Source organism: Vitis riparia, chromosome 2, assembly GCF_004353265.1.
Source record: "Vitis riparia cultivar Riparia Gloire de Montpellier isolate 1030 chromosome 2, EGFV_Vit.rip_1.0, whole genome shotgun sequence".
NCBI classification, from domain to species: Eukaryota; Viridiplantae; Streptophyta; class Magnoliopsida; order Vitales; family Vitaceae; genus Vitis; species Vitis riparia.
The window spans coordinates 17,644,421-17,663,708 of NC_048432.1; the positions used below are offsets into that span (position 1 = coordinate 17,644,421).

General features: G+C 35.9%; 5 protein-coding genes across 6 annotated transcripts; 4 read left to right on the forward strand and 1 right to left on the reverse strand.

The window, feature by feature from the left end:
- Nucleotides 1-712: 712 nt before the first annotated feature.
- On the reverse strand, nt 713-2,596 carry LOC117904676. Its single transcript, XM_034817410.1, has 3 exons — nt 2,155-2,596; nt 1,186-1,558; nt 713-1,043 (listed from the first exon to the last, which is right to left on the reverse strand). The coding sequence occupies exons 1-3, from the start codon at nt 2,530-2,532 to the stop codon at nt 847-849; spliced, it is 948 nt and encodes a 315-aa protein (XP_034673301.1). The 5' UTR covers nt 2,533-2,596; the 3' UTR covers nt 713-846.
- Nucleotides 2,597-3,380: 784 nt separating this feature from the next.
- LOC117926483 (UPF0160 protein) lies at nt 3,381-7,601 on the forward strand. Its single transcript, XM_034845584.1, has 7 exons — nt 3,381-3,686; nt 3,924-4,070; nt 4,231-4,329; nt 4,910-5,101; nt 5,321-5,440; nt 6,398-6,469; nt 7,150-7,601. The coding sequence occupies exons 1-7, from the start codon at nt 3,456-3,458 to the stop codon at nt 7,372-7,374; spliced, it is 1,086 nt and encodes a 361-aa protein (XP_034701475.1). The 5' UTR covers nt 3,381-3,455; the 3' UTR covers nt 7,375-7,601.
- Nucleotides 7,602-8,393: 792 nt separating this feature from the next.
- LOC117906868 (2-keto-3-deoxy-L-rhamnonate aldolase-like) lies at nt 8,394-9,722 on the forward strand. The gene has a single exon (XM_034820126.1). It carries the CDS (start codon nt 8,426-8,428, stop codon nt 9,497-9,499), a length of 1,074 nt encoding a protein of 357 aa, XP_034676017.1. The 5' UTR covers nt 8,394-8,425; the 3' UTR covers nt 9,500-9,722.
- A 3,002-nt stretch (nt 9,723-12,724) lies between these two features.
- LOC117907655 (molybdate-anion transporter-like) lies at nt 12,725-17,234 on the forward strand. Of its 2 annotated transcripts, none has more exons than XM_034821279.1 (8): nt 12,725-13,115; nt 13,971-14,115; nt 14,200-14,368; nt 14,718-14,988; nt 15,724-15,989; nt 16,102-16,317; nt 16,559-16,667; nt 16,907-17,234. In XM_034821279.1, exons 1-8 carry the CDS (start codon nt 12,965-12,967, stop codon nt 16,957-16,959), a joined length of 1,380 nt encoding a protein of 459 aa, XP_034677170.1. In that variant the 5' UTR covers nt 12,725-12,964; the 3' UTR covers nt 16,960-17,234. The 2 variants fall into 2 exon arrangements, with proteins under 2 accessions (XP_034677170.1, XP_034677178.1); XM_034821287.1 differs by lacking the exon at nt 12,725-13,115 and adding an exon at nt 13,146-13,650.
- Nucleotides 17,235-17,404: 170 nt separating this feature from the next.
- Nucleotides 17,405-19,217, forward strand: LOC117907670 (stellacyanin). Its single transcript, XM_034821295.1, has 2 exons — nt 17,405-18,447; nt 18,608-19,217. The coding sequence occupies exons 1-2, from the start codon at nt 18,255-18,257 to the stop codon at nt 18,991-18,993; spliced, it is 579 nt and encodes a 192-aa protein (XP_034677186.1). The 5' UTR covers nt 17,405-18,254; the 3' UTR covers nt 18,994-19,217.
- The last annotated feature ends 71 nt before the right edge of the window (nt 19,218-19,288 follow it).

Below are 19,288 nucleotides of genomic sequence, written 5' to 3' on the forward strand. Positions count from 1 at the left end.
ATTGTAGAGCAAGGTATGCATGTGGCATTTTTGTTTTTATCTTATGAATATTAATCATTTTCATATAATTGTATTGATGATCAACAAATTAATTTTCACATAATTGTTTTGATGATTTTTTTTGATAGGTAAAGGAAAATTCATTAAAAGCCAAAGAGGCTAAAGAAAGAGTATACACGGAGTATACCAAGATACATAGGAGCAAAGACAAAAGGACAATTTGATGATGAACATATTAATGATTTGGGGTCTCATAAAAAAATAATAATTATAATGATTTGGGCTCTATTTATAATGCTAACTTCTTTAGCATTTGATCATGACAATAAAAGCCACATTTTTACCTATCCAAAAAAAAAAAAAGATCATGACAATAAAAGCCAGTTATCTTGATTTATTGGACACATTGCACTTCTAAATGATAATATTTGAGATACCAAAGTTGCTTATCCTTTCAGAAAAAAGATAAATATTATCTGATAATGTTCAAGTTAATCCTTCTAGCTCAACCCATGGCATCAACCAGGGTCAAGGTAAGGTTAACAACCATACAGTTTGCTCCAGTAGCAAATATTGGGGTTGAGGCTTGGCTTAAGTAGAACCAGGTTGTTAGCACAGAGTAGGTGCTGGCATACATGAACCATAAACTTCTCAATGCCTGACAACCTAGGATTTAAGAAGATCAAGTTATCTTGGTCATCACACAAAAAAGTTGATAACTGAATGTTAGTTTTTCATTTTGAAAAAATGCCACAGAACATATTACGAATTGTAGCCATAAATAGCATATTCATAAGTATCAACCTCAACAGAGAAACATGGTATCTAGTGGAGTGGCTTTTGCCATTATTTGGTCCTCGAAACTGAACTTTTGATGGGAAAAGGACTTAAAAACCTCATCTTAAAGCAGAAATCCAGACCAACAGCAGCAAAAACAAAGATAAAAAGATTCTCAGATACATACAGGACACCATCAAAAGCATGTGACAAGAAGCTTCCAGCGTCCAATTCCAAAGGTGATCCTCCCCCAAGTGTAGCAAGACCTGCATTGCAAAATCCATTCTTCCTATCAATCTTGAACTGCAGTGTCCTTGGTCATGAAGTTGTTGGAAAAATGTAACATTTCCCTTATAGTTTTGACATACTTGAAATCTTTGTTTTTTAGCAAATAGGTATAAATAGTACCTTTAACAAAGCCAAAAGCTGCAGATGTCCCTGTCTTTAGCTGAATGTTGTCCAAGTCTCTTCTTATTGTATATCGGAAGGTAATCCCAAACAATGCACAGCTGACAAAGTTGATTGCCAAAGGGAGTAACAGCTGAGAACTGCTGGTCACCTGAGTTAAGAATATGGGAAGCCCTGCAAAGGTACCAACCATGGCAGAAACAAGTGCTGCTTTTACTGACTCTAATCTCTCCTCTTCTTTGTTAATTTCCTTGCTTTCTGTTTCCAAGAAACTATCTCTATCTCCATCTTCACCCATGTTTATTGACAGAGAGCGCTCTGCCTCTTCAACCTTTGCTCTCGCTTCTAATATTTCCCTCTGGCATTCTGCAATCTTGAATTGCATGACATTCGATATTATTGCCAACATTGGATATTTCAATCACTTAAATCAATGAAGCCATAAAAACACAGAGCTCAATGGAAAAAGGTAGAACGACAAAATAAACTCAGTTCATCTACAATGCCCATGCTTTCTCATAGTTTGGGAATGCCCCTTTAATTTCATGATTCGTATTTCATATCTTATTCAATGCGCAGGTTTAAGCTTGTGCATCAATTGGATTAAACCCGCATCGGTGAATTCTCACAGGGTGGAATTTTTTTCAGTACAACATCAAACATTCAATAAACGGCTTAAATTCCAGCTACCCGCAAAATTAAAACCTTCCAAGATTCCATAATTCTCATTTCAAAAGAGCAGAATAACAAGTTTTCTATCATTCCCAACTGAGAAACCATATTGTAAAGCTTAGCCTCCGAATTTTTTCCAATGCAAAATCAAACACACAACAAAAGGGAGAAATCCCAATTACCCACAAAATAAAACCCACCAAAATTCCAAAATCCTCATTTCAACAAAGTCAGAAGACTCAAAACAGCATTTTTCAATCACACCCAACAGAGGAACAACTTGTGAAAGCAACAGACCTCGGAGCTTCTGCCTTCAAGCTGCTCGATGTAATTCCTCAACTGCTTAGCTTCAATTTCTTGCTTTTCAATCTCAGCCAGCTCCCTCCTCGCCTTCTCCACTCTCTGCGACGCCTTCTCCAACCCCTCCAACAAAACCCTGTTCTCTTCCCGGTTCAACAGTTCCTCTACTTGCTTGCCCACCATACCAGACAACGCCTCCTTGAAACCACCATTTTCGCTCTCTTCTGAGCTGCATTTCACAAATACAGCTCGAGACACTGCAGAAGCTCTGTTGAATGCCTTGGTGCAAGTTGGATATGCAACGCTAAAGATGTTTGTGGGTATGCTTCTGGGGCTTCGACAAGACAATACGGAGGAATTGATTGTCACTGCCATGGGCGTAGAGTCTCCCGACCTTGCGAGGATTTTGGCTTATCCTCTTCCACGCGTTTGAATTTCAGGGAGGCATATTATCACTAATGAAATATTGAAAAAACAGAGAATAATAAGGCGAAAAGAAAAAGTGGATTAAAGTTAATAAATTATTATATTTATTTTAATTTTTTATAGAAAGATATATCATTTTTAATTAATTTAAATTATATTTAATTTTTACATTTTTATGATAAAATTAAATATGAAAAAAATATGTTAATTTTTTTCATTATTTTTTAAAAACCAAATATAATTTAAAATTTATATAATTTAAATTATTTAATAATTAAAAGAAAAATAAAATAAATTTAAAGTAACTTATAAAATAATTTATTAACTTTTAATTTATTATTTTATTTTTTACGTTTTTTTTCATTTTTTCTTTCTTTTAAATTTTTATAAAAGTTGAACATAACTATCTTCGGTTATTTTATAAATTATTTGTATTTTTATATTTTAATTTTATTTATTTGTATCTTATTAATTTTTATTTATATCATAATTTCATATATTTGTATTCTTATACAATCTTGATATTACAAATTTAATCGATACCAAATCAATTCCCTAAAATTTTACATAATATTAATCACAATTGCACACCCAATTTAAACAAAATAAAATTTTCTTTTTGAAACAATTTTTTTTTCCAATTATTATGAAAGACCATATCCATAAATAAAACCCAAGTGATCCAAACAGTCCTTAAAGACTTTCTTTATTCCTAAAACCTACATATAATTTCCACTATGATAACACTTCCTAATAAAATCGTACCCCATTGTGAGGAGCACCCCCAAATTAACCTAAGACAAAAGAAAAAGCAGTAGATAGTTGAAGTCTTGGGCTTTAGGTTCTATAAATCAAAGGCACGGGGCTGAGGCATGTTGAGCGGAGCCAGAGGGTTTACAGAGAAACTCTTCTTCTTCCCCAGATACCTGACGCTTCCTCTCATGGCTCACTCTAGGGTTTCTGCTTTCTCCACTGCTCCAGGCCTCAAGCGAGTGGGCACGCACAATGGCAGCTTCCACTGCGATGAAGCTCTTGGCTGCTTCATGATTCGCCGCACTGACAAGTTCCGCGACGCCCAAATCGTTCGAACCCGAGACCAAAAGGTTTGGAATCCGAAACCCATTTAGAGGGGGGTGGGGTGGTGAAGGGATTGTGAGTTTTTTGTTTTTATTTTTATTTTACTGGTTTTGGGTGCTTAGAAATGTGAAGCCTTTTTGCTTGGGAGTTTTCCTTTGTTTGTTTCTTTTTTGGTTTACCTTTCTCCATTACAGAGGATGAGTTTCTGGTTGATTATTCCACGTAAAGCTTCGTCCTGTTTCTGATTTGTTTTGGGCTTGCAGGTGTTGGATGGCCTTGATGCTGTGCTTGACGTTGGGGGCGTTTATGATCCAAGTCGTGATCGCTATGATCATCACCAGAAAGGGTTTGGTGAGGTTTTTGGGCACGGGTTCTCTACCAAGCTCAGCAGTGCCGGCCTTGTGTACAAGGTGGGTGATTGGAATTGGGATTGACTTTGCCATTCTGAATCTTTGATTTTTTTCAGTGGATTATGCCATTCCATTTAGCGGATTATTCCATTTAAAATAGCCTTTTACTTACATTATCTGTTGGTCCTTGAAACATGATCTGACCGGATTGACTCTAAAGCACTTTGGAATGGAGATAATAGCTAAGGAACTTCAGCTTGATCAAGGACATCCAGATGTGCTACGGTTATTTTTGGCGGTCTATAAAAGCTTCATGGAGGTACTAAATTTAGCAATCCAAAACGCATTGTTTTTATTTACTTTCCATTGACAATGAAGTGGATTACTCTAAATTCATAGTTTCTGTCAGTTGCCTGGTAAATATTAGGGCTGTGGTTCTAGTTTTGCCTGCTAGCAAGTCTAAAATGTATGTGGTTTTAGTATATATACATCAAGCTTCTTATATGATTAAGCATAGTTAAGTGCTTGTGTGCATAAATGTATTTTTGTATGGTTATTTGCCCGTGATCTGTATATGCATATTCTTGATGGGTATGTACATGGACACACACACACACATATATATATAGGTATATTTTTAATGTAAAAACAAGTTATATCTTTCTTTTACCGAGATTATGTTGACTTACTTGGTTAAAAGCTATGGATCATTTGTTGTGCTTTCTTGATGCATCTATTATTCTTCATACCAAACGATATTCCTTATGTGGATTGGTCTACAAGTGGTATGGGTGTATGTTTTTATTCAGAAAGATCTCATTCATTGTAGATCATTATTTGTAGAACTCAAATTATTTGTAATGTTATTGTTTATTAACATTATTATTTACTTATATCAGGCAGTTGATGCGGTTGACAATGGGATCAATCAGTATGATACAGACCAGCCTCCGAGATATGTGAATAACACACACTTGTCTTCAAGAGTTGGAAAATTGAATTTGGACTGGATGGATCCTGATCAGTCAGCTGAGAAGGAAAATGAGGCCTTTGAAAGAGCAATGAATCTCAGTGGCAGTGAGTTTTTAGATGTGAGATTTTCTCAGAATTACTGATTATGCATGAGTTTGTTTCTTTATGCCTTTTTCTTTGGTTGGGGGTGGAGCATGGGGCTCGAAACACCTGTCTATGAAGGCTCTTTAAAATCTTGCATGAAAACCTGTGTCATGGTTAGAAATGGTAAATTGTGTTATGCTTTATAGTTTTTATTTTTAAATCTTTAACTCATAAAAGTCTTCTTCTATTCTCAGAATGTTCGTTTTCATGCAAAGTCATGGTTACCAGCTCGGTCAATTGTTATGGAATGTCTGGCAGCAAGAATGGATATTGATCCTAGTGGGGAAATCATGGTTTTGAATAGATTTTGCCCTGTAAGTATGCGATATCTATTTTCCCATTGGCTTATGTGATTTTGTTCTTCGGCCAGCTCAAATCCTTATCTGCTTTATCCTATCTTTGAAGCTACCAGTTTGATGTTTGGTTCTTTGATTTTTACATTTTTGTTTTGACATGTTCTTCTGTTCAGCACTTGAGTTTCTCATATTTTTGCTTGACCCAGTATTATATCTTTATATAGCATTTATAAAGTTGTTAGGTATGTTCATTTACAAGTCAGATGCTTTATAGGTTGGGAAAACTTCTAAGAGTTTCTAAGATAAAGAGTAAGTTAAACAGGTTCTTAAAATTAACTCAATCAAGCTTTACTTTGTCTTAGTTTTTGTACTGAAGCAACTAAATACTTTGAACCATAAGGTGGTGCTTAATGGATAGGGCTTTAATAGGGAGGCCGTGAAAGTAAATATTCTTGTCTATTAAGGCTATCAGAGGTTGTCTCATGTGGCAATAATTCAAGAAAGAACAAATTCAATGATAGAGCAATTTTCATCACGACATTTGAGTTGCTTGATTATCGCAGAAGAATTAGCTTAACCTAGGATTCTCATAAATCAGGAAACCTCAATTTATCCGGTCTCCAGTTCTGGGAAGTTAAAAAAAAAAAGAAAGGAGACAAAGGGGAGAACACATTAACACTTCAATCTGGCTGATTTTTTAGTCCATTCACAGCTACTCCAGAAAATTTTCACTCAAGTAGGAAATTATAACTAGAATGTTGCTTATCATTTCTAATGCTGACAAGATACTTCCTTTGCCATAACGTGGTGTTGATTCTTCTTGACTGAAGCATGCCAGTGCTAATAGGATATCCTCTTACATAATTTAGTGCCATGTAGACATACCTAATTTATCTCTTGGCTTCCTACATGGCCACATCAACCATGTAATCTGAAGTCGAGAAGTTTCTGATAAAGAATTTTTATGTTCTGCAGTGGAAGCTTCACTTGTTTGAGCTTGAAGAGGAAATGAAGATTGATCCTCCCATTAAATATGTTCTTTACCAGGTATTCATATCTATCATCCACCACTTCTTAACCTTTTTTGGAATTTTCATAAGATTCATCCATTTTATGCATAATTGGTTATGTAGCAGTTAGCACTGCAGATTTTTTGGGGGGTTGTTTCTTCTCATGCAACCATAAAGAAAAATAAAGAATTTATCCTTCATTAGAAATACAATCCCACATATTCATTTGAAGGAAGCAGTGGCTCTAAGGAGCCTCTTTGTTTATTTCCATTCTAGTGTTTTTAGGCTAAAGGGAAAAATTTTGTAGTAGCTTTTACTTAATGTATCTTGATCGGTCTCTGGGAGGAAAGATATGCTATGATTCTGTAGCAGGTTGCATATTTCAATTTGACTAATAATCTTAAACATGCTGTGTTAAATTGGGAGTCAGTTGCTCCCTGCTCTGGGTGGTCAAGAGGGTGAGGTAGTGTAATGACACTTGTTTTTAATTTTCTTTTGGTCTTTGGCCTTCTGTTTGAGGGGTTTCAGGTCCTTCAAAGTGGCCTTCTTTTTGAGGGGCTTCAGGTCCTTCAAAGAAACCCGAGGAAAACACAAAATAAAGAGAAAATATTCATGTGATTTCTCTTCTTTTGAATCTTTCCCTGAGGTTATCTCGTTGATGTTGCCACTAGAGTTTCTAATTGCAAGTTTTGTTTGATATGTTGTGTGCAATTGTAGGATGACAGGAGCAAACATTGGCGAGTGCAGGCAGTGGCAATAGCCCCTGATAAATTTGAGAGCCGAAAGCCTCTCCCATCTCAATGGCGAGGTTTGAGAGATGATGAACTCTCAAGAGAAGCAGGCATTCCTGGTTGTGTTTTTGTCCACATGAGCGGTTTTATAGGTGGAAATCAAAACTACGAGGGTGCTCTGGCTATGGCTAAGGATGCGTTGAAACTCTAAGCATTGATAGAACAAAACAAATTGTTATTTTCATTGTACTCGTGGCATTTGAGTAGGGAAGGGATCTGGGTTTCTTGATACTGCTCTTTCCCAATTTTCAGTATCTTGGTCTAATTCTTGTTACAGTGTTCTCTAGTTTCTTTTATAGTGTTGTCCCATATAAAGTACATTTTAACTTATATTTGTTATTCTTCAAGATGCATTCAGTATTAGAACAGTTTGTTTCATATCATGTTCTATTACAACCTTCCCATGCAGTTAGGTTTGTAATTCCCATGGCGCACGGATTATCTTCTCTACGAGGCCACAGGCTCAAAGTTAGGTTTGTAATCGCTACCTTGATTTGGAGACTGAAATGGAGCCACTCAAACTAAAGCCAGGATTCTCTCTTTCCTTACCCTTGTTCTCTTTATTTTCATATCTGATTACAACATTTACCTCCATTGTAGCCATGCCCACAGGCCACCTCTCATCATCCACCATCATTTTAATATAAACCCTCCTAAGCCCATCAAGCTGATCATCCACCATTTTCATAAAATTTGGCATTGGTTGAAAAACCCTTCGGCTATGTTTGGTTCTCAGAAAATTTGAGGGAAAATGCAAGGGAAAAAAAATACAAAGAAAAAATAGAAGAAAAGAAAAAATAAAAGAAAATAAAAAATAGATTAAAAGTTGATAAGTTATTTTTATTTTTTACTTCAAACTCATTTTATTAATTTTAACTCATCAATATAAAAATTAAATAATTTTAAAATATATAAAATTTTAATTAATTTTAATTATATTTAATTTTTTTTAATATTTTTCGTATGAGAATCAAACATAAAAAAATCATTTTTCTTTCTTTAATATTTTCCCGGAACCAAACAGCCTTCATTTTCAGCCGCTTATTCACAGCCAAATTCATTTGAGAAAATGACCAACGACCGTAACCCAAACGGTAAACGACCTTAACCAAATCCCAATCCCAATGTGATCAGTGTTATTACAGTATTATTTATTAATAAATACCCTCAGTCGAATAGATATCCTTCAAGGCTAATGCGCCATGGCTACGGTGACCTTCCCCCCTTCGTCTCTCTCAACCCAACCGAAACCCCACTTTCCTAAACCCTCCAAAACCCTAATTCACCTTCTTTCTCCGAAGTTTTCTTTCTCAAAGCCAGCATTCAACCTCAAAACCCTAAACCCCATTCTCTCGCAATCCCCAGCTCCACTCCGGCTTTCCAACACGACTTCCGATCTCATCGCCTACGACAATTCGGTGCCGGTGCCGGTGCCTTCCCGATCCCTGAAGTCTCGTCTCCACAATGGCGAAACCCTTTATGGCCTCTTCCTTCTCAGCTTCTCTCCCACTCTCGCTGAGATCGCCGGCCTCGCTGGCTACGACTTCGTCGTCGTTGATATGGAGCACGGCCATGGAGGCGTCTCCGACGCCCTACCCTGCCTCCACGCCCTCGCCGCTACTCGGACTCCGGCAATCATTCGGCTCCCAGAGAGTTGTCCAACGTGGGCGAAAAAGGCCCTCGATCTGGGTCCACAAGGGATCATGTTTCCGATGATCGACAGCCCTAAATTGGCGAGGAAAGCCGTCTCGTACTGCCGGTTTCCACCGGCGGGGGTTCGTGGGTCGGCGCACACTGTCGTGAGGGCGTCGAGCTACGGCATCGACGCTGGGTATCTGAGCAATTACGAGGAGGAGTTGTTGATCATGTGCCAGGTCGAGTCTGAAGAGGCTGTGAAGAAGATCGAAGACATCGCCGCCGTCGATGGGGTCGACTGCATCCAAATGGGGCCCACGGATCTGAGCGCAAGCATGGGATATTTGTGGGATCCAGGGAACAAGAAGGTGAGAGAGATGATGAAGGTTGCAGAGAAGGGCGTGTTGGGGACGAAGAAAAATCCCAGGGAAGGCGCCTACTTGGCTGGCTTCGCTATGCCGCATGATTCCCCAGATGATATACGGTCGCGAGGCTATCACATGGTTTCTGGTGCAGTCGATGTGGGGTTGTTCAGGAGTGCTGCGGTCGAGGATGTGAAGAAGTTCAAGATGGGGTTGAAAAAGGCCTCTGACGATGAGAAAGAGAACGCTAAAGAAGATGAGAAGTACTGGAGCGAGTAATGGGAGATACAGAAATCGAAAAATAAGTAATTCTCTGTAAGTTCTTGCCATGATAAAAGCTCTGAAAATGGGGAAATAGGAACTCTGATCGGTCAAGTTTTTTCAGTATGTAGATGCAGGTGTAGGTTGCTTTGTTTCCCAAAACCTGGACAAACTACCAAATCATTACTTAAATCTTTGTGTGATGTAATGTTTTTGCGAAATTGAATCTGCTTTCACCAAATGCATTACTCTGTAGGGTGGGGTTAGAGGAGGCTGAGGCTGGAGAATTGGAATTCATTGCTATGGGTTCCTCATTCTGCCATTCCCAAGACAAACTCACAAATTTTTTTAGCAATGATGCTGTGATGGTTTTGACATTTCAAATCTAGTGAGGGGAATCCAGTTTGACATTTCATATCATTCATCACTTCATATGAAATGAAATAACTTTGATTTTGCATATATGTTTTATTGCATCAAAATGTATCTATCAAGGTTCCTCATCTTTGAGAACATTAAACTCAAATATCATGCTCATGAAATTTGATATAGACCATCTCTTTTGTTTCTTTAAAAGACGACATGCTTTCCTATGAAGACCAAACTCCACGGTGATGACATATGCACCATTCTTCTTCTTAGAGTTCTCATCTTTAATTGAAGTTTCTCTCTTGGCTGTGCTGTCTCAAGAGTTTTGGGTCAAAATGCCCATTTATACCAAAATAAAAAATAAAAAAAATTAGATCTAATCACTCTATCTAATTTATGTTCAAATTGGTCTCTTTAGTGTCATGTAAGAGTCATGTCATAGAAATATATATTTTTTTTCAAAATTTTAGTTAAAACCTCAATTGGCAATCGATGCTTTATTTTTTAATTTAAGTAGCAATTATTTGAACTGAAGTCGCAATTGTCAACTGAGGCTTCATTCTTTAACTAAAGTCGCAATTGACAATCGAGATTTCATTTTTGAACTAAAGTCTCAATTGCCAACTGAGACTTTAGTTATTTTTTTATTTTTTTATTTTAAAATTTAATTAAAAATTATTAAATTATAATTTATTTTTTAAATTAAAAAAATATATTTTAATAATAAATTATTTATATTTAAGCTTAAGAATATAATATTATTTAACAAATATAAATTGATAAATATAAGATATTATAAATGAATATTTTATTTATTAATAAATTAATAATCTTTAAATAATAAATTTATATAATATATAAATAAAAAATAATTGTATAAGTTATTAATTTAAGATATTTAATTTATTCTTTTTTTAAGATATTAATTTATTTGTATTTTGTCAAATTTATCCAAGTTCTCTCATTGTGGAGGCATATGATATTATATATGTTTTTTTTTTTTTAATATATAAATGTTTAGTGGGTATTTTTTGTGGTAAACTATTAAAAATTATATTATGATAATGATCAAATAAAGAGTTTGTCATGGTATTGCAAATGTGTCCATTAGTACTGCAATTGCTTTATTTCTATCTTTTCGTTATCGGTTTTAGTGTAATAAACATTCAAACCAAATTAAGATTTTCTAGTGGGAAATGCAACTTTTTTTCAATGAAAAGAGACTATGAAGTAGGAGTGCCTACAATTCGATTGAAAGATGAACCATAATAATTTTCAAAATCAAACTTTATAAAAGCTATATATCTTTTTTAGTCAAATAGTTTGCTATTTTATTTGCTTTCCTATAAATACGACCATAATTATAAATATTCAGATCTATTACTATTCTTGAGTCACTTTCCATCTTTAAGTTTAAGAACTCATTATTCTTGAAAGTTAACACGCTCTCTTAAAGTTATACATTCTACAATAATTTTGATTTTGGTAACTTTTTCTACCTTATCCTCAAGTCATCAACACCAAATTGCTTCAACTTCACAAAATATAAATAAATAAATAATCGCAAAGAAAAACAATGATGTCATTTCAATAGAATAATATTTTAAGACAAGTGGAGGTAAAATAATGGGTACAATAATGCTTTCTTTTCAAGACTTTATTTGTCTTCAACAATTCTATGATGAACAAGGCTTTAGGGAAAAAATGAATTTATGTTTGTCTCTTGTGTACTTGATGAAAGCAAATTCCAAATACCCTCAAAATATAGTAAGCTTGTGAAAAAATCTATAAATTTCATATAGAATAGTAGTATATGATATATGAAGAAAATAGAATTCTAGAAGATTTGGAGATAAACAAAGAATTTAATGGGTTTAACGAATGATTAATTGATTAAAAAGGATGAAAACATCCCAAATTTGTAAAACTAATCTTCCCCATTTTTGAATTTAAAGAGTAATCAATTTTTAACATAAATATCCTTTAATATTTTCATTATTTACATATATCTTTTAAAAGAAATGGTTACTTTTGCAAGAAAAATACGAGGGTATTTTTTTTTGTCAAAAATTGATATTTTTTAGATTGAAAAAATGTAAAGGGTTAGTTTTCCGAGGAAGATTTCATCCCTTTTAATATGTTATCCCTTTAATGAAAGGATAAAATGACCATCCTTGGACCCCAAGACACCATTCAATTTAGAGGATTTGGATGATGCGTCCATTTAATTTGAGGTGCATTACTTGCCTACATGCCCATTTATGAAGACCCATACCTTTAAAAAGGCATGTTTCCATTTATTTTGAAAATATTCCAACATGGTATGTGACATTCCCATACAACTCTCCCACAATTTTCAATGATTTAGACCTACAATTTTCAATGCCCATAATACCCTTGTGATTGAGTCTCAGTAAGTGCACTTTACCTACCCTCTCTAAATAATCCAATTTTTTTGCTAAAAAATGTAATAAAATTTATGATTCACGCTATATATACTTTTAAGAAATAAGAACATACCACTCCATCACTCCAAGTCTATAATATTTTTAGTGCTTGGAGCAATGATCATTTAAATTTTCTTTAAAATATGAAACTTTTGTTTGAAGAAAACCATTGTGTAGGACATTCTTTTCAACCTTTTTTCTGTTGGTCACATGCAAGTTGGTGGCTGATTCTATCAAGTGGTGGCATGATGTAATAATCACTTAAATTTTGTCCATAAAATATTTTAAATTTAGTCTTAAAAATGAAATCACTAAAAAAACAAAAATTAAGAATGATATTTCTTTTTTTTCTTTTTTTTTTTAAATAATCTGTAAATTTTCTTCTCTTATTTTCTCTTGTATGGATTTTCTGGCATAGTTTCTATTTAGAGAGAGAGAGAGAAAAAAGAAGCTAAATTGTAAAGAAAATAATTATAATTTACGAATTAAAAGGCTATTGGTGAGGGGTGGGAATCGAGTTCCCGGGAAATCAACAAGAGTTCAAGAAAATCGCTTTCAATTCTCAACTACAAATTCGGGTTTATGAGACAAAGCTCTGTTGTGAGTTGTAACTTCCTTTCGAGCTATATTTTTCTCTGAAAATCAGTTTCTTGAATCTGGTTCGGCAATGGAGGTGTTCTACTTTCTGGTGTTCGGGGGGCTCGCTGCGGTGGTGGCAGCGTTGGAGCTCAGCAAAACAAGCAAGGATCGGATCAATACGTCTACTGCCTTCACTTCCTTTAAGAACAACTACCTCCTCGTCTACTCTCTTATGATGGGTAGGCTTAGATCTCAAGTTTTTTCTTCATTTTTCATCTGGGGTTTGGTTATTCATGGTGGAATCACACTGACCCTACGCCCGTGTTGTTTGTTTGATACGGGTTAGATCTAGGTTATCCATATTTTTTGCTAATGTTAGTGGATCTGATCAATGCCGTTTGTCTCCTCGGATCTAGGGCTTGAATTGGGTCGCAAACGCTCCTTTTCTTCCTTCCTTTCGTTCTTTCTTTCTTTCTTTTCTGATGAAATGCAAGAATAGGACAATTCTCTGCGATCCTCTCATCCCCTTGTTGAGAATTTAAGGGTGAGTTCTGAGTCTTCTGACTCTACTCAACTAAGCCAAGTAGGTGTATTAAGTTGGCTTTAGTCTGGGTTTTCTTGGTTTTTCGGGGTGCGGAAAAGTTTGGCAGCCTTTTAAATTCAAATTTTATTTTATTTTTCTGACAATTTCGCAGAGGAATCGGTGTTCTTGGGTGTCTTTTGATGTTTACTATCAAATGAATGTGCGGTTTGTTCAAATGTATGCTTGATCTGGTTGGTTTCTTTTTCCTTTTTCATAATAATATTATTTTAGTAACCCATTTCTTTCCAGATAAATCCTTTCAAGAAAGGCTTCATTGTGTTTTTTGCTTGTTGATCCCTCTTTGGCCTTTACGTTATGCTACACATGGATTTTTATCTAGTTGCTCAGAACTTAATTTAATGGGTGCTATAAATTGCAACATGCTGAAAGTAGTTTCTATCATCATGATAATCATTAAGAACTGGTTGAGTTGAAGATAATTGTGGGGTTAGCTTCTTTCTTGATTCCATTTTTTTTAAGGTTGTACTGATTTATTTGATTGTGGCAATAGCTGGGGACTGGTTGCAGGGTCCTTATGTGTACTACCTCTACAGTCAATATGGTTATGGGAAGGGGGACATTGGGCAACTGTTTATTGCTGGTTTTGGGTCCTCTATGTTGTTTGGGACAATTGTTGGGTCTCTGGCTGATAAACAGTAAGATTTCCTTTTGATTTTGTTTGTTTGCCAGTCTATATTAATTGATCCATTGATTCATGATATTTTCTACACCAAATTTAGGGGTCGGAAGAGGGCATGCGTTACTTACTGCATAACTTATATACTGAGCTGCATCACCAAGCATTCTCCTCAGTACAAAATTTTAATGTTGGGACGTATATTGGGAGGAATTGCTACTTCTCTGCTTTTTTCAGCCTTTGAATCATGGCTAGTTGCAGAACACAACAAGGTGAGAACTGTTCCACATTCTTAGCATTCCAGTAAGTCAGTCCCAACTTGTGATCAGCTGATTCTTACCATTTGATTATTTTAACAGAAGGTAATGTGTTCCAATTGAATTGCTTTTCGCCGGAGAAATTGCATCACAATTAGCCATTCCAGGGGAAATGGCCCACATTTACTTGGCCTTGGCAATAGCCTCTTTTAGGACTCCTTAACAGCTACTTGACATTGATTTTGTGTTCCTATTGCCTATGGAAAAAAAAGCCTTCGTGTGGTTAACTTCAAGTAGTTGGGATATAATGTTGTGTTGTTTTGTTATATTATGTTGGTTCTTATTGTGTTCCTTGCTTGTGCAGAGGGGTTTTGAACAACAGTGGCTGTCACTTACATTCTCTAAGGCAATATTTCTTGGCAATGGTCTAATTGCCATTCTGTCTGGATTGTTTGGAAATGTACTAGTTGATACTCTAGGCCTTGGTCCTGTTGCTCCATTTGATGCTGCTGCATGCTTTCTTGCAATCGGTATGGCAATCATATTATCATCATGGACTGAAAATTATGGAGATCCTTCAGAAAGCAAGGACTTGCTTACGCAATTTAAGGGTGCTGCTGTAGCTATTGCATCTGGTGAATTTCTAACTTTGCTTTACTTTCAACTATTATAAATTTATATTAATTTTCTTCATTGCTGGAAATTACGTCTAGTGAACATGGATTTGGTAGCTCAACTTAATTCTCCTTGCTATTAAATTTCAACCTACATTGCACTTGTATAGGAATAAATACTATCAGGAATGTGTATGTGAGTAAAATGTTTGGTGGATTGTAGCCTTGAAGTTGTGAACCCAGGATACTTAAAAATGATAAATATACCCTGCTTGGGTGAAGGCTATAGACCTTGTGGTATGCCTCCTTTTCCGATGGGCACTTATCATATCCTCTCTGTTTGCCTATCAAAAAATGGAAAAGATAAAAAAAGGCCCTAGAACCTATACTGAACTTTTTGATTGTTCATATTAACTTGATTAAGTTGATTGTATGACTGGATGGCATACTCTATGTGCTATCCTTTCCCTAGGAGGTCATTTTAGGTGGCACCTATCAATTGGCGGATAATCCTGTACTTGTTTCTTGTAATTAGCTGATACAATCACTATAATGGTTGCTTACAATACCCATGGTCAAGTTTTATATCAGTCCTTGCCCTTGTACAAAAAGTTTGAAAATAACAAAATCTTCCATTGTGGTTTATGGATCATTTATATATTTTCTTTCTTTCTTCTTTGATTTATTTTTATATGCTTGGAAGTTTCTTTTTTATTTTCTTTTTATTTTAATATTGTTATGTTTCATGTGGATCAGATGAGAAAATAGCATTGCTGGGTGCAATACAGTCTCTATTTGAAGGTTCAATGTACACATTTGTGTTCCTTTGGACTCCTGCTTTGAGTCCGAATGAAGAGGAAATTCCACATGGTTTCATCTTTGCAACTTTCATGTTGGCTTCAATGTTGGGAAGCTCAATTGCATCTCGACTGATGGCCCGCTCATCAACAAGAGTTGAAAGCTACATGCAAATTGTGTTTACAATCTCATCTGCCTCTCTCCTGCTTCCCACTGTAATAAATGTATGGCCCGGATTCTGATTCCTTAATTTCTTCAAACACATCAATTTGAGTATCTTATTTCATCATGGAGATACTGACAGTTATTTCTAAATTTGACTGCAAATCTGAAAAGTTCCTGGTAGCACCTTCTGATGTGAAAGGTGGAAGCATTTCATTCAAAGGGTGTATCCAGCTTCTTGGCTTCTGCACATTTGAAGCATGTGTGGGGATATTCTGGCCTTCCATCATGAAGATGAGATCCCAATACATTCCAGAGGAGGCACGGAGCACTATCATGAACTTCTTCCGCATTCCTCTCAATATCTTTGTGTGCATTGTGCTGTACAATGTGAGTAGGTTTCTTCATATTCCCTTTTTCCCCTTTAGTTCTTTGCCAGACGACCTGATTGAGATCATACTCTCATTCATGAGTAAAACAAGATCAGTTTCGTAAGGTGGTTGAGTTAACCTTTCTGGTGATCTTATTTGATGTACTGTTTTAATGGTTTCTTCTCTTAACCATAGGGATAATTTATCTCTCTCTGCTCCTCTCTAACACTAAATATTGGTTTGTTCTTCCCTTTTTGAAGGTTAATGCATTTCCAATCACTGTCATGTTTGGCATGTGCTCGATTTTCCTCTTTGTGGCAACACTGTTGCAAAGGAGGCTCATGATGATTTCAGAGAGCCAAAGATCGAGTAAGTTCTGTAATTACCTTGAGGATAATCATTCTGAAATTTGGAAATGCTTGGAATTAGTTTGATTTAGGATGATATGACATATGTGTATCACTTATGAATTCCTAGACTGATATTTGTTGCTTTAAATCCTTGATCAAAACTCATAAGAACTTGGAAAAGTTCGAGTCTAGCAGACCATCCCAAATCCTAGATAAAAAGTTTTTGTACTCATGTCATGCATATACATTTTATTACAGGGCCACAAGATTGGAAGGAGAGGGACACAGAGGCAGAATCATTAAATATCTGATTGAAGTGGGACTACCTTTTTCTTGTTATTTACTGTTGAAGCTGCATTTAGCTTTGCTGTTGGCCATCATAGTATGGAATTATTCCTAATTGTTGAGCCTATCGAGTATCACAAAGGGGCACTGACTGTTGGGCTTGACATAACAGAAATGATTTTTGGGGAGGAGACGAATTCTGTACCTCTTTTTAAATAGTGTTTTCTGAAATGGTTGCTGTATAAATACTGGTTATATATCCCTAAGATGTTAATGTTAGGAAGTTCAAAGTTTTTTGTCATCTTGGTGATTTGATGGTTTTTTTTTTCTAATCATTAAATCGGATTAAGGGAAATACAAAGGAAATTATTAAGATTCTTGGGCTCAGCTATTTCTTGTTTTTTTTGTTTTCTGTAGCACTCCATGGTTTTATTTTCATGGACATACTGAATATATACCAGTTGCATTTTATCATGACATCAATAATGCATACACTACAATCACAATTTCATTTTGGAATTGACCTAAGAGATATAGCTTAGGAAACGTTTTAATGACTTGAAAAAATGGTTATTCTTGGACAGTAGACAGAGGTTCTGGTGTTTGATGGGTTGTAGATTAATAGTTTAGGGAGATGCTGAAACACTTGCTTTTCCATTCAATCCGGCTTCTTAACCCAACCCTGAAAAGAAAGATATTAGTTCTGATACTGCTGATGAAGATGAAAGCCTAAAAGGTCCGTGCTGAACCCACTTTCTTTTGACCAACTGGCCTCTAAAGTTTCCAGAGATGGCTTCGTATCAGATGACACTCCATGTGAAAAAGGAGACAGGTCTCTCTGATCCACATGATGATAATATAATGCTAAAATCCCCCTCTCCCTTCTGCTTCTTTTAGTACCTATAGTGTATATCCAACTGTCCCATGTGCTATTATTTTGTATATGATTGATCTCTTCCCAAATCTACCCCTGAAAAATCGATGAAACCCCTTCTATCCTAGACTTTTTTTTTGGTGAATGCATCATCAGTAGGTCTAATTTGCAACTCATTATCATATAAGATGATCTCCACTATCAAGTTCATTAGATATTTACTGTTATTGCGGCCACATCACCTAAAAGAACAGATCTTGTAGCTATTAACTTAGACAACTGGACCATGACAAGTCATTATCACAAGGGAGAGGGTCATTCAGGTAAAATTCTCCTTCAACTTGTCCTTTATCTCCTCCAATCTGTCTTCCGACACTCAGGCCAATAAGATCTTCCCATTGAGAGTTTCCTAGATTTGAGAAAAGGTGAGTGGGTGAGAAGGTGAAGATGGGCAATCTTAGAAGTTCAAGATTTCAGTTCTTGTGTGCCTTTCAGTTTCTTATGCTGGTGCAAACCAGAGTGAGTTGCTACCAATACAAGGTTGGAGATTTGGATGCTTGGGGAATACCCTCCTCTGCAAATGCACATGTCTACACCAACTGGTCCAAGAACCACATTTTCAAGATTGGAGACTCTCTCCGTAAGTTCCTCTTCTTGGTTGATCTGGACTTTGGTTTATTTCTCATTGCCAAAAACCTACAAGGATGGGTATGTAGATCATGTATTGATCTTGAATACTCCCATTTTTTTTGTTATTGCCTTCATTGTCCATTTTTTGATAGTATGCTATCTCCGTGCAGTGTTCTTATACCCACCAAGTCAAGATTCAGTGATTCAAGTCACAGGGCAGTCTTTCAATGCCTGCAACCTTACAGATCCAATCTTGTATATGAACAATGGTAATTCCCTCTTCAACATAACCTCCCTTGGCGAATTCTACTTCACCAGTGCAGTTCCAGGTCACTGTGAAAAGAAACAGAAGCTGCAAATTTCAGTGCTTTCTGGAAATGGCTCATCAGCATTCTCACCCTCTTATGGTCCTAGTGCTTTGCCTGATACTTCTTACCCCACCGTCTTTGGCTCCATCCCTGCCGCAAATTCATCTTCACCATCACAGAGGGCGCCTGTGATTTTAGCAGCTGTAATGGGATTTGTGTCATGGGATCTGATCAGAGGCAGAATGTGAAGCATCATACCAACAAATTGCAAGTTCTAAAGATACAAGTTACTCTCATTCTTACCTTCGTCTTTCATCTTAGCAAATCGGACTGATAAGAATATTGTTCTGTAATTCTTTATGGTCAACCTAAGAGATAAATTAATTCCTTTTGGCATTATCGAGGAAGGGCAGCTTCTTCCATGAAGTTTTATCCTTTGTATCAACATTTGCATTCAAATTTTGAGCTCCAACATGCCCTTTTGCCGTTTCCTATATAAATGATAACGTCAGTTTCCATGTAAAAGAACAAAGTCCGTTTGTA